Source organism: Sebastes fasciatus, chromosome 13 (genome assembly GCF_043250625.1).
Source record: "Sebastes fasciatus isolate fSebFas1 chromosome 13, fSebFas1.pri, whole genome shotgun sequence".
NCBI lineage: Eukaryota > Metazoa > Chordata > Actinopteri > Perciformes > Sebastidae > Sebastes > Sebastes fasciatus.
This window is the reverse complement of record NC_133807.1, coordinates 23,082,978-23,097,467: the sequence shown is the minus strand read 5'-3', so window position 1 is coordinate 23,097,467 and position 14,490 is coordinate 23,082,978. Positions and strand designations below refer to the sequence as shown.

Sequence of the window (14,490 nt, the reverse complement as noted above, 5' to 3'; positions counted from 1 at the left end):
TTGTCATAGCAACCTTTGTAAACTAAAAGTTATGGACTCACTGGAAAATCTGAGATTTCGAGAATAAAGTCATAATATTACAAGAATAAATTCGTAATATTACGATAATAAAGTCATAAATTTAGGAGAAAAAAAGTTATAATATTACGAGAATAAAGTCGCAATATAACGAGAATAAAGTCATAACTTTACAGGAAAAAAGTCGTAATATTACGAGAATAAAGTCATAAATTTAGGAGAAAAAAAGGCGTTATTTTACGAGAATAAAGTCATAAATTTAGGAGAAAAAAAAGTCGTAATATAACGAGAATAAAGTCGTAAATTTAGGAGAAAAAAAGTTATAATATTACGAGAATAAAGTCATAATATTTCGAGAATAAAGTCGCAATATAACGAGAATAAAGTCATAACTTTACAGGAAAAAAGTCGTAATATTACGAGAATAAAGTCATAAATTTAGGAGAAAAAAAGGCGTTATTTTACGAGAATAAAGTCATAAATTTAGGAGAAAAAAAAGTCGTAATATAACGAGAATAAAGTCGTAAATTTAGGAGAAAAAAAGTTATAATATTACGAGAATAAAGTCATAATATTTCGAGAATAAAGTCGCAATATTACGAGAATAAAGTCATAACTTTACAGGAAAAAAGTCGTAATATTACGAGAATAAAGTCATAAATTTAGGAGAAAAAAAGGCGTTATTTTACGAGAATAAAGTCATAAATTTAGGAGAAAAAAAAGTCGTAATATAACGAGAATAAAGTCGTAAATTTAGGAGAAAAAAAGTTATAATATTACGAGAATAAAGTCATAATATTTCGAGAATAAAGTCGCAATATTACGAGAATAAAGTCATAACTTTACGAGACTAAATTCGTAATATTACGATAATAAAGTCATAATATTACGAGAATAAAGTCATACATTTATGGGAAAAATATTCGTAATATTACGAGAATAAAGTCGTAATATTACGAGAAAAAAAGTCGGAATATTATGAGAATAAATTCATAATTTTACGAGAAAAAAAGTCGTAATATAACAAGAATAAAGTCATAACTTTACAGGAAAAAAGTCGTAATATTACGAGAATAAAGTCATAACTTTACAGGGAAAAAGTCGTAATATTACGAGAATAAAGTCATAAATTTAGGAGAAAAAAAGTTATAATATTACGAGAATAAAGTCATAACTTTACAGGAAAAAAGTCGTAATATTACGAGAATAAAGTCGTAAATTTAGGAGAAAAAAAGTTAGAATATTACGAGAATAAAGTCATAATATTTCGAGAATAAAGTCGCAATATTACGAGAATAAAGTCATAATATAACAAGAATAAAGTTGTTATATTACGAGAATAAAGTCATAACTTTACGAGAAAAAAGTCATATTATTACGAGAATAAAGTCATAAATTTAGGAGAAAAAAAGGCGTAATTTTATTAAAATAAAGTCATAACTTTAGGAGAGAAAAAGGCGTAATTTTATTAAAATAAAGTCATAACTTTACGGGAAAAAAAGTTGTAATATTACGAGAATAAAGTCATAATATTTCGAGAATAAAGTCGCAATATTACGAGAATAAAGTCAGAACTTTACGAGAAAAAAGTCGTAATATAACGAGAATAAAGTCATAAATTTAGGAGAAAAAAAGTTCTTATATTACGAGAATAAAGTCGGAATATTACGAGAATAAAGTCATAAATTTAGGAGAAAAAAAGGCGTTATTTTAAGAGAATAAAGTCATAACTTTACAGGAATTTTTTTTTAATATTACGATAATAAACTTGTAATATTACGAGAATAAAGTCGTAATATTACGAGAATAAAGTCGTAATTTTACGAGAAAAAAAGTCGTAATATAACGAGAATAAAGTCATAAATTTAGGAGAGAAAAAGGCGTAATTTTATTAAAATAAAGTCATAACTTTACGGGAAAAAAAGTTGTAATATTACGAGAATGAAGTCGTAATATTACGAGAATAAAGTCATATCGTCTGTCTGTGGCGTTACACCCATGGAGCACCGCTTACATAACTGATAGGTGCTGCTGGCCAATCAGAGCCGTCCTTTCAGACACGTCAGATGTTTCAACTAATCAACGTCAAGTTCAGTATGAGAGCGACCCTCGTTTTAAAGGTCCCATATCATGCTCATTTTCAGGTTCATAGTTGTATTTTGTGTTTCTACTAGAACATGTTTACATGCTGTAATGTTAAAAAAAAAACTTTATTTTCCTCATACTGTCTGCCTGAATATTCCTGCATTTATCCTCTGTCTGAAACGCTCCGTTTTAGCTCACTTACACACCAAAAAACTGACAATAACCTGATATTTTCAGGTGGAATTTCATTTATTCATTCATTCATTCTCACTGTGCAATATAATTTTCCACTTGTGCAATTTTGTTATTATTAGTATGTTTATTGTTAATTCTGTATATACTGCTCCTATTTTTATACTTCCTTCTATTTAAATGGTTCATGGTAAACTAAACTGACTTGCGGAAAGTTATGGACTCGCTGGAGGTGAAGTTTTACAGTCAACAAGCAGTGGAGTACAACGGAGTATTAGGGCCACATTGAGGGGGGGAAAAAATTGGAGAATTTTGAGAACAAAGTCATAATATTTTGAGAAAAAAGTCGTAAAATTACGAGAATAAAGTCATAAATTTAGGAGAAAAAAAAGTCGTAATATTACGTGAATAAAGTCATAACTTTATGAGAAAAAAAGTCGTAAAACTACAAGAAACATGTCATAATATTAGGACTTTTTTTCTCGTACAATTACGACTTTATTCTCGTATTTTTACGAGAAAAAAAGTCGTAATATTACGAGAATAAAGTCATAATTTTACGAGAAAAAAAAGTCGGAACATTACGAGAATAAAGTCATAAATCTAGGAGAAGAAAAGTCATATTACGAGAATAAAGTCGTAATTTTACGAGGAAAAAGTCGTAATATTAGGAAAACATATGATATATACTGCATATGTATATATATATATATATATTTATTTATATAAATATATATATGTATATATATATATTTATATATATAAAATCATTATTACTGCTATTATTATCTATAATGATATATTTTAAAAACAAAGCCTTAAGTTTATCTTTACAAATCGTATATGTTTGAATGAATTAATATGAATGAATTAATAATAATTAAAAATACTTGTTTGATGTGTACTTATTAAATATTGGTTTTAAATCATTAAACCATGCAGCTGATTTAACAATTCCCCATGTTGCACATCTGTTAAACACCTTGTTGAATCCGTAATCTGCATATTGTCAACAAATATTACATGTTAAAAATAACAGTTGTCAGTGGAACCAAGAGCACAAGGTGCATGAAAAATTATTTCATGTTTGACAAAAAAGAAAATCTTAAAACTTAACGTCCACTTTCTAGCTTCTTCCATAGCTTTCCTCAGTAGTAACACCACCCACTGAGGAAAACCCATGAGATCTGGTTTTAATCTCCACAAAAAGATGGCAAGTGGAAATTGGTTTAATTTAATAGTCTGGATATTCTGTGTAAACATGAACTTGTCAAAAACCTCACAGCAACTTCTAGATTTTATTTCTTTTTTTTTGCTCAAAAAAAAAAAAAGAAATCACCTGCATCTTCACATTCTTTTCCTGCATCATAACACCATGAGACCGATTATTCTTGTACATCTGTTTGCAAATAGAACCAACATTTTACATAAGAAACACTTTAAGTGGGGGCAGTTCCCCAGTCATCATCATCATCATCATCATCACCATCCACTCTGCACAATGTCCTGGAAGTCCAGACTGCTCTTCACAGGCCCAGTTCCAACATCCACTCTGACTCCTCACCGACTTTAAACTGACGTCGCCTGCATGACCAGTGTAGAGCTCCAAATGTTGTCTGCAGTGCTCGTACTTCATATTGTTTTTGTTTCACTTTCAAAATAAAGCTCATTAAAGCATAATATTAGTGATGTTATGTCATCAAATGACACAAAAACAAACCATGATCATTCCCCATATACAGCTAAGAACTAAAACACAGTTAGTGCATTCAAACTTGTTGCCAGATCTTTCAGTTTTTCTTGTGGGTGCATTTTATTATATTAATCTTTATGACTATTATTAAGACTTACTGTGTGATTCCCTCAAACAAAGTCTGCCTAATGACTCGAGCACTTTCGATTTCGACCTCTTGCAGACTTTTCGCATGTCAAAAGCCTGAGAGCCGGTATGTGTGGACATTGAAACTGGAGCACAGTTAAATAAAGAGGTGTCATTACAAATCTGATCCCTGCTGATAAATGTGTTGTGTAAACGCCATCAGAATGCCTTCAACCTCTGTGTGGTAGTCCAACCTCAGCCAAAGCAACTCTGATTTATTTCCCTCCCCTCCAACTGAGCTGGTCCACTGTTATCAGTCTGTGTTTCTGGGCTTCTTCTGTTAGTGCAGTAAGCTAGGGAGGAGGGTCATGAAAGTTAATACAGATGAGAAAACCTCCAGAAGGCATAAGCACCTCCGTAATGACAGAGGTTTTGATGAGAAAAATTGAAAAAAAAGACACAGCAAGACAAGAGAAATCTTAACAGAAGCCCTTATCTGGTGTCCACTTTTGGTATTTATTACCTCACCTTTTTGAACCTTTTCCTCTTTAAAATATTTTTTGATCATTTTGATTTTTTTTTATCTCTAAAACTTAAAGATGACAGATTTATTTTAATTGCAAAAAGCACTTCCAACATTTAGGAATCAAACAAAACAGTCAGTTCTAGTCTGTATGTGTTAGGGCATAATCCGCAGTAATGTTTGATATTATTTACATGTATTGTTTTTTGTAGGTATGCCAACAGTGAGTGTTTGATATACAGTAATCTGTGCAAACTGTTCTTGTGTGTGTATGCGTGTTTGGTACAATCAAGACAGCTCTCAGATGAAATACAGTTGTTTGGGATGGTAACAATGGCTTAAGGTCCATGTGATTGAGGGAGGAGGAGGAGCAGCGAGGCTCTCTCTGCCTCCCTGCCTGGCAGCGGTAGTGCAGGTCAAAGTTCAAAAGGTCAAAAAAGTAAAAATGGGCGGTGGGTTTTCCTTTCCTGAAGCAGGAAGTCATCAGTCCATCTGTCAGGTGGTCAGTGCGATGGTGCAGTCTCCTGGCCTGTTGGTGACGCTTTGATTATGGCGTAAAGGGATGTCACTGCAGTACCAACCCGACCTGAGAGACAAACAGTGGAGCTGTTAGGAAAGCAGTTACAAACGTATTTTTGGGAAACTTTAGGTTACAAAGTATCTGCAGGGTCCCCAGAGTTAAATGTAAGATGTTTTCAGACCTTTTTAACACCACATAGAAAGTACCTGAATACGTCTTTCATGGTCAAACCGGCCAAAGGATGCAAGTATAATGTAAAACTAGTGGGGACAGGCATAGGGCCTAGAATTAAAGGTGCTCAATGCGAGATTGGGAGCAGTTCTATTGCCTCCGCATGGCTCTCAACATGGCGACAGCTGAGTCGGTGGTTTATTTGAGGAAACTAAATTCAGTGAATCTACAGACTTTTCAAATCCCGACAGAAAATGTACCTTTTCTGAACCCATGCTGGGACACTTCCAATTGTACAGATAATACTGTAGATTTCCATCACCGATGCCGAACTTAAGCTTCTCCAAGAAAGTCTTGTTTTCCATTAGATCCAGTGCATTGAAGACATCAAACCCTTTCTGTGATAAACACAAAGAAAAACAAATCTTTTTAGTTTCCTGAGAGTTAACATTTCAGAGATAAAGACTGAAGAGGACACGCACCGATTTGGCCAGGATGAGGGCGTCACACATCAGGTCGAGCAGGGGGGTGGTGGTGTGCACGTTGTAGAAGGAGTACGCTGCTTTTAGACTGCGGTGCACGGGGTGGTTCATAATGGTGGAGGGCAGTGTGTAGAAGCTCAGGAAATCCGTTACCTTGCCATCGTTCTGTCGAGAGAACAACATATTTTATCAGTGTAAAACACACTAGAAGGATGATTATTTAAAGATGTCTCTGGCATATTGTTACTTACATCCACCAGGTAAGTGTCGATAATATTCTCTCGGGGCAGCAGCCAGTGTTCTACCTCTTCCGGGCTCATGGCGGGCACCAGGTTGAACTGGCTCAGGTACTCGCGGAGGAGGCGATGCACAAGTGGCACATCTTTCTTGGTCATCGGCCGCAGACCTGAAGTCTTAGGAACCTGAAGGAGAGAAACCAAGGGAGGAGAAGAATAAAAGGTGTGGCGGGGCAATGTAGTCTGTTTGTGTTTGTTAAATACGTGTGTGTTTTCACTAACATCGGGCAGACGGTACAACTTCATGGTGCGCTGCATCGTCATGTTCCTGCTCAGGTGGGAGAACTTCACCTCGATTAGTTTGCGTGGGTTCAAAGAGCGATGCCAGTACCTGTGCAAACACACATTGGATTTGTTAGTACTCAGTGAAGCAGTAAAAGAAGGAGAAAAGGGTGTGTACATACAGTATGTGGCGAGCTGTTCCATCAGACCCACCTGCATGTGCCCACAGGTTTGGGCAGTACCACTCCAGCAGTGTAAACGGCCTGAAAGATCCCCTGCAGGTTGACCCGTCTGGTGATTTCTCTGATCAGAACCGGAGCGACTCGTTTAGAGCGAAGCTTCTTGTGGACGCAGAGGAAATTGATCTCAACCATTTTCTTTTCTCTAAACATCAAAGAAAAATAATTCATTACATGAGCAACAAAAGCAAACCAGAATAATGAGTGTTTGCATACTGTAATATTTCACCGGAAATAGTATGCATTCACGTACTATTGGTTTTATACTAAGGATTCGGACATACTAAAATATCTCACATACTGTTTTAGTTTACTAAATAGCATGTTAGTTTGGAATTTCGGACGCAACTAAAGTTTATAATGTTGTGTAATGTCATAGTTAAAGGTGGTGTTGTTCTGGGCTACATGATATTGAGAGGTGTTACATAGACGAGGGGGACAGAACATTACAAACGCTTCTGGATATAATCTAGTACAACACCTTCACTAACGACTAACCTCAATGCTGAGATTATGATTTAAATAACACCTCTATGACAGTTTAAAAAAACGGAAGATAATAGGCATCATAAAAAAAGACCTTGGATTTAGATTAGAGACCTAATAAAGTGATCACTTTGATATGGAAGTGAGTGAAATAATTTAACAGAACAGTAGATTTCACGTAGCAGGTGATGTAATTGATTCAATCCATTATATTTTTATCACTTACATGTCGTAGATAAAGATGGAAGCAGGAATGGCACTGATGAAGCCAACCAGCTTCTGGTTGGAGTTAACCCTCACCCCACAATGCCACTGGGGCAACCAACCAGGGGGCCGCAGAGCCCTGAGAAAGACACAAGTCAGTCATTAAACGCAACAGATTACTGTCACCTATATTTATATTTTAATGTTTATCCAAGTTCCTTATAAAAAGAAAGTTTTTAACATCCTTGCCAGGTGTTAATTGGAAGACTATATCAAATGTGAAAATAAATACCAGAGCAGAAACTCGGGGGAGTAGTCAAATCGGAACATGTTGTCGTCATCTTCAACATAATTCTCGTTGAGGAGGGTGTAAAGCTCCTTGAGCTGGTTTTACAGAAAATGAAAGAATTAGACATTAAGTCAGGACCTTTACAAACACAGGAGTAATAATGTAAAACAAAAAACATGACTAGAAAACAGACTGAGTTAGAATTGTTAAATTATTTATAATGATACCAAAGGCATACAAATATGGAGTGAAATTGTTCTCAAAATGGTCACAAATGTGAATTACTATACAAACCATATAGTTACATTTAAAGGCCACTGTGTTGAGTATATACTATATAGCAGGTAAATGTACTGATGTGTTCTAATAGAGAGGTGATGAGCTATTCTGTCCATTCAGAAAACCATCTTTCCCACTTTGACATTACACACAATTTCACCGAAAACCCAGATGTCCCAGTTCTGCACTAGTACTTAAACGCAGTATTTGATTGGAACTTGCATTTGTGAGTACCCCAAATCACGAACAAATAGTTGTACACATTTGTAAATCTTATTTTTCATTTGTACATCATGTACAGTAATACACATTTTTGACCATTTTGAGACTAATTTTAATCCATAAACAACATTTCAGTACATACAGTATATAATTTTCTATATGCTTATGTGTCTATTACAAATTCATGAAACATACATGCCAACACTCTGCAAACCTGTTCTGCATCAATTCTGGGGAATTATGTTTTCTGACAATACGCATTATAGATCATACACATACTGTGCATGCACACTTAAAATTCAAAATTGCAAATGAAAAGTATAATTGCAAATTCTGGTATCTTAACCTCTTGCTGACATCTGAGAAAATTAGGCGATACGCTTGTTTTTGTGTACTTAAGTTACACCTTTGTTTACTTTTGCGACTATCGTTTTCATTGTAAAGCAAGTTTGTAGATCTCAGAGTTCAGCTGCACTCTGACAAAACAGATGCACTTTATTACTGTAATCATTCATCAGCTATCACACGACTGAAGAGATGACGACAACAGCTTGGCACTGAAATAAAAGCTGTCTAGCTTTTTATCAAAATAAAGCACTGAGAGTCCAGGAAATTGTTACTAAAAGGTGAATTTCTCATATGCATTCCTGCTATGAGTGTTTGTGCTTATAGGCTCTCTTACCACACCAGGGTTCCCCAAGTCGAGGGTGTCCCAGCTGAAGCCCTGCGGGAGGCTGTAGGGCTCCTCACGGATGTTGTCTTTGTCAGGTTCAATGGAGCCATGTGATGTCACCGTCTCTCCTGAAGGAAAACAAAACAGTTTCTGACATGAAGCACAGAAAACCCACAACACATGACATCCACCTGTTCGTGGGTTTTAAGGTCTTAGAGCAGAACTGACAGCTTTGACAAAATGTCATGTACCTAGCTTGGGCACAGGCTGTGTGTCCCAGAACTGGTAACTCCTGCGAGTTGCCTCCTCCATGGTTTTGGCAGGGCCTTGGCCTACAGAGAACAGTTCAATGGCCTTTTGGATCTCCTGGAGCTTATCAGCTGGCAACGAATTCACCTGTTTGGAAAGCACAGACATAACTCAGAGTTGAAGGGCCAATCCACCCAAGTAAATCATTCTGTTCTATTTCGTTTGGTCTAAGTAGTGAGGGCCAAGGTAGATGAGACGTTTAATAATGGGAATGGAAGAATGCAGCGTTTAATCACCTGACGGTGAGCTAGTGTATCATGATTTCTAGGTGGTGTAACCCTCCTTGATCACCACCTTGTAGAACTGTAACTCCAAATGTTGGCAAATCGAACCTGAACTATACTACCTTTGTTTTCCTTTTAAATTTGAGGTGATCTGACCCTTTAAGGCTACATCCACACAAATACATTTTCGTTTTAAAACGCACAACTTTTGCTACGTTTATGCCTAGCGTCCACACTACTCCGGCATTTTCGAGTCCCTAAAACAGAGACGTTTGAAAACGCTGTTGACCACGTTTTAGCTTTAAAACTCCAGGGTTGCATTTTAGTCTGGACGGACAGAAACGGAGACCTTTGAAAACGATGACGCAGACACCCACGTTCGCTTCTTGATTGGGTGCCATCGGTCATGACTGATGTCCTTCCCTGATTCGTCACGCCCAATCACGTGAACTTTTTCCGGAAGAAAACAAACGACATCAGCCTCGACCACAAGTGGCTAATTTCAACATGGGTAACGAGTTACAAGCGTTGCTGACCTTGTTGTCTTTGTTAGCAGCTGTTGTACAGTTAAATTCTGCATTTTATAATGCTACTACTGCTTAGTCATGTGATATGCGTTTTCAGGCATTGTAGTATGAATGGAAATTAATTCTGAAATGGCCCGAAAACGCTCATCCGGACGGAGATCGTATTCGTAACATATTAGTGTGGATGTAGCCTAAATTTAAACGTGTCACTTCATAAAATTAAGGAATTCATGCCTTGGCAAGGGGATCCTGAGCAGCTTCTGTGGCACCAGATTTCTTCTTCTTTTTCTGCTTCTTTTTCTTCTTCTTGGCGCCGGTGTCGTCACCCAGACCCCTGTCACTGAAAGGACAGAAAAAGAAAGCATACGAATTAGTCTACTATCCCCGAGGAAAGCCATGCGCTGGTCAAAATATAGTATTTTAGTAGTATATAGTATTTTCTCTGCCTGGAAAATGCTTACAACACCATAGGACGATTACAGCTGCATTATACACACGTTTGTGTTAAATACTATACATCAGGGATGCAAAACCGAACCATAAAAAAACAAACCATTCAATGACTGAACAAACTGAACCGTGGGCTTGTTGAACCGTTGCAAATTAAATTATTGATTTCTTAAATAAGTAGCCGTGTAATAAGCAGGATAATGTATAGCTAGCGGGTCATTGCTGTGAAATAAACCCCTTCGCGTCAGGGTCCATCGCCCTGTCGGGGTATATAGTATTTCACAATGACTGGGTCGCTGTACATTATTCTTTACGCATCACATTATCCCAGAAGACGACATTTCTCTGGAAAAAAAGTTAAATACAGCGTTTCTAAACCACCCAGGTAAAAACAGAGACCCAACCATACATGTCGGGCTGCATCAACTAATCGTTTCAGCTCTACATACAGGAATCCTGGATAATAAAGTTAAATAAAGTTATTGTTATGAAAGTTATTCTCACTGTATCTTATTTCCAACCCGTATCAGCTGTTTGTGCTGATACAGGAGATTCAAATGCAGGACCGTATAAAAATCACTATACACTGGTAGTCCCCTGCATTTCAAACCTGAGGAGCCAAACACCCCCACCCAGCATCTTCTGGCTTGACAAGAGACCGCATACTTACAGAGGATAATCTCATTAGTGTCCAAGAGAGGAGAGAGGCCAAGCGAGCACTGGCCTGTATTTGTAACACCAGCACAGATGGTGAATCACATGACCTCTGGAAGAAGACTGTATGGTATCTGCGCGTGTGTGTACATATGTATGTGGACAATGGACAACAAAACATTCAATAGTTTGTTCGACAGGCTTCCATTTCAACAGAGTAGAGCAGATAACACCCAGAACCAGTCTTTGTTTCTCTGTGTGTGTGTGTGTGTGTGTGTGTTGGGTGGAGGGGAGTTGCATGAGTTACTAAGCTCACATTTGCTTCACCTCAGTTAGTCACTTTCCCCTTACAGCAGCAGTGAGTCAGGTTAGTTACACAAAATTATGCTTATTATTTCTCTTTTTTTTCCTTGTGAAATACTGGATGCTTTCACCTCCTTTTGGCCCCCAAAAATCCTTCAGTTAAAACACTGGCAGCTATAGCCTACACTCCTCTGACCTGTACTTATTATCTGTACCCAAGGTCAGCACAGAACTAGGTAAGATGGCCTTTAGCTATTCCGCTCCCTTTTCCTGGAATACACAGCAAGTTAAGTTGAAACTGGGAAATCTGATTACTTTTGATGAATTTAAAACATGAATGAAAGACCTAGAAGCAGAGTCAATCGGGAGCTGTCTGTGTTTCTGAATATTTTCACTTTAACGTTGGCTTCAAACACTTGATTTTGATTTGATGTGTTTTGTATGATATTATGCTATGTATTTATTTTGCATTTGTTTTATGTTGTGGCGTCTGAAACTTTAATGTATGTTTAAATGCTGCTATCTTGGCCAGGTCTCTCTTGCAAAAGACAGTCTTAATTTCAATGAGTACTACCTGGTTAAATAAAGGTTAAATAATATATAGATAGATAGATAGATAGATAGATAGATAGATAGATAAAATCATTATTACTGCTATTATTATTATCTATAATGATATTTTAAAAACAAAGCCTTACGTTTATGTTTACAAATCATATTATATGTTTGAATGAATTAGTATTACTGTATGTACATGAAACCAGCAATACTTGTTTGATGTGCACTTATGAAATATTGGTTTTAAATCGTTAAACCATGCAGCTGATTTAAGAATCCACTATGTTGCACACCTGTTAAACACCTTGTTGAATCCATAATCTGCATATCGTCAACAAATATTACAAGTTAAAAATGACAGTTGTCTTGGCCAGGTCTCTCTTGCAAAAGAGATTCTTAATCTCAATGAGTACTACCTGGTTAAATAAAGGTTAAACAAATAAAAACAATCCCAGAAGGAAAATGCACTCAGCTCATTGCCACACTAAAAAGCAGTAACTTGTGATGATGGGTCACAAGCAATTATAGACTGATTTCTCTGCCTTTAGAGCAACACTTTCTTTCTCTCTCTCTCTCTCCATAAGCAAGAAAACGCATGAGCAGGACACGCCTTAATATTTGCAAGCTCCTTTTATGTGTGCAACCGCTTGGTAAACATTAACAGAAGCCAAAGAAGCCAGAGCAAAGTAGGATTTCCATCAAAAGCCTGTTTTCAGTAAGAAAGCCAGTCTAGATTTAGGAGATCTTTTATATGTATGTGATTAAAAGAGGGGATTTAAAAGCCTTGTTGACTCTCCAGCTAACAAAGCCAGATGATATGATCAAGTTGCATGCGTAAAAACATGCAGGTTTCTCCTTGTTTCACTTTTAATTCGGCTCCTGTCTGCACCCAGATCCACTTAGCAGACAATAGGGGGTTTGACAGCTATGTTAGCATGCTATGGCTAACTAGCTAAATGTCAAACTGGGGTTGCCATGAATTGCATCAGTTACAAGCAACATTATATAAAGCCGAATGATACATCACACTGTCAACTTCATAAAAAACACTGGACTTTTTCTGTAAGTTGCACAAATGACAGTAAAGTGGTGTTTTTTTCTTTAAATGAGTAGTTTTTCAAGCGTAGTTTGGTTTAGCTAATACTACGCCTTGCTAAGCGACGCTAAAGCCCGCCTACTTCAGGGGACAGAACGCGCTCTCAGCCAATCACATGACAGAACGGGTGAGTGACAGGTGCTTCTAGCCAATAGGGTGAAGGCAAGTGGAACCGGACAACCCCCATCGATGGCTGTCTATCTCGAGCAGCTCGTTTAAGGCTTTCTGCTCTCGCTTTGATGAACGTGCGCAGCGACGTGACTTATTTTTACACCGCTTTGCCGATAAGCTTGTCTTCTTACCCATCGTCGGAGTGGTGCTCTTCGTTTTCACAGTCGCTGCAGTGTCCGTGGTCCTCTACATCTTCTTTCTCCGGCATCGGTGCTGTCTCATTCTCATCCGCCATCTTCAACCAGGAAGTGAGGAGAACCCACCGCGTGCCTCTCAACGGCTTTAAAGCTCCTCTGCTCCTATTGGCTGAGAGCTGCTGATGGATCTCCACTGCTGTCTTCTCTGTGTAGCTGTTTATTATAAGAGCTTATAATAAACACATAACAATTACAATAAACACATTATAATTATAATAAACACATTATAAGAGCTTATAATAAACACATTATAGTTATAATAAACACATTATAAGAGCTTATAATAAACACATAGTAATTATAATAAACACATTATAAGAGCTTATAATAAACACATTATAGTTATAATAAACACATTATAAGAGCTTATAATAAACACATACTAATTATAATAAACACATTATAAGATCTTATAATAAACACATAATAATTATAATAAACACATTATAAGATCTTATAATAAACACATTATAAGAGCTTATAATAAACACATTATAGTTATAATAAACACATTATAAGATCTTATAATAAACATAATAATTATAATAAACACATTATAAGAGCTTATAATAAACACATAATAATTATAATAAACACATTATAAGATCTTATAATAAACACATTATAAGATCTTATAATAAACACATAGTAATTATAATAAACACATTATAAGAGCTTATAATAAACACATAGTAATTATAATAAACACATTATAAGAGCTTATAATAAACACATTATAGTTATAATAAACACATTATAAGAGCTTATAATAAACACATAGTAATTATAATAAACACATTATAAGATCTTATAATAAACACATACTAATTATAATAAACACATTATAAGATCTTATAATAAACACATACTAATTATAATAAACACATAAGATCTTATAATAAACACATAATAATTATAATAAACACATTATAAGAGCTTATAATAAACACATAATAATTACAATAAACACATTATAAGATCTTATAATAAACACATAATAATTACAATAAACACATAAGATCTTATAATAAACACATAATAATTATAATAAACACATTATTATGCACGGTGGTGCAGTGGTTAGCACTGGCGCCTCACAGCTAGAGGGTTGCAGGTTCAAATCTGGCTTGGGGCCCTTCTGTGTGGAGTTTGCATGTTCTCCCCGTGTTAGCGTGGGTTTTCTCTGGGTACTCCGGTTTCCTCCCACAGTCCAAAGACATGCAGGTTAGGTTAATTGTTGACTCTAAATTGCCCATAGGTGTGAATGTGAGTGTGAATGGT

At 36.1% G+C, this 14,490-nt stretch overlaps 1 protein-coding gene across 1 annotated transcript; it reads right to left on the bottom strand.

Moving 5' to 3' along the window:
- Nucleotides 1-4,596: 4,596 nt before the first annotated feature.
- On the bottom strand, nt 4,597-13,304 carry nmt1a (N-myristoyltransferase 1a). Its single transcript, XM_074656273.1, has 12 exons — nt 13,144-13,304; nt 10,015-10,120; nt 8,972-9,116; nt 8,730-8,848; nt 7,550-7,641; nt 7,280-7,396; nt 6,542-6,712; nt 6,329-6,437; nt 6,062-6,232; nt 5,811-5,975; nt 5,589-5,726; nt 4,597-5,223 (listed from the first exon to the last, which is right to left on the bottom strand). The coding sequence occupies exons 1-12, from the start codon at nt 13,245-13,247 to the stop codon at nt 5,203-5,205; spliced, it is 1,458 nt and encodes a 485-aa protein (XP_074512374.1). The 5' UTR covers nt 13,248-13,304; the 3' UTR covers nt 4,597-5,202.
- Nucleotides 13,305-14,490: the final 1,186 nt, after the last annotated feature.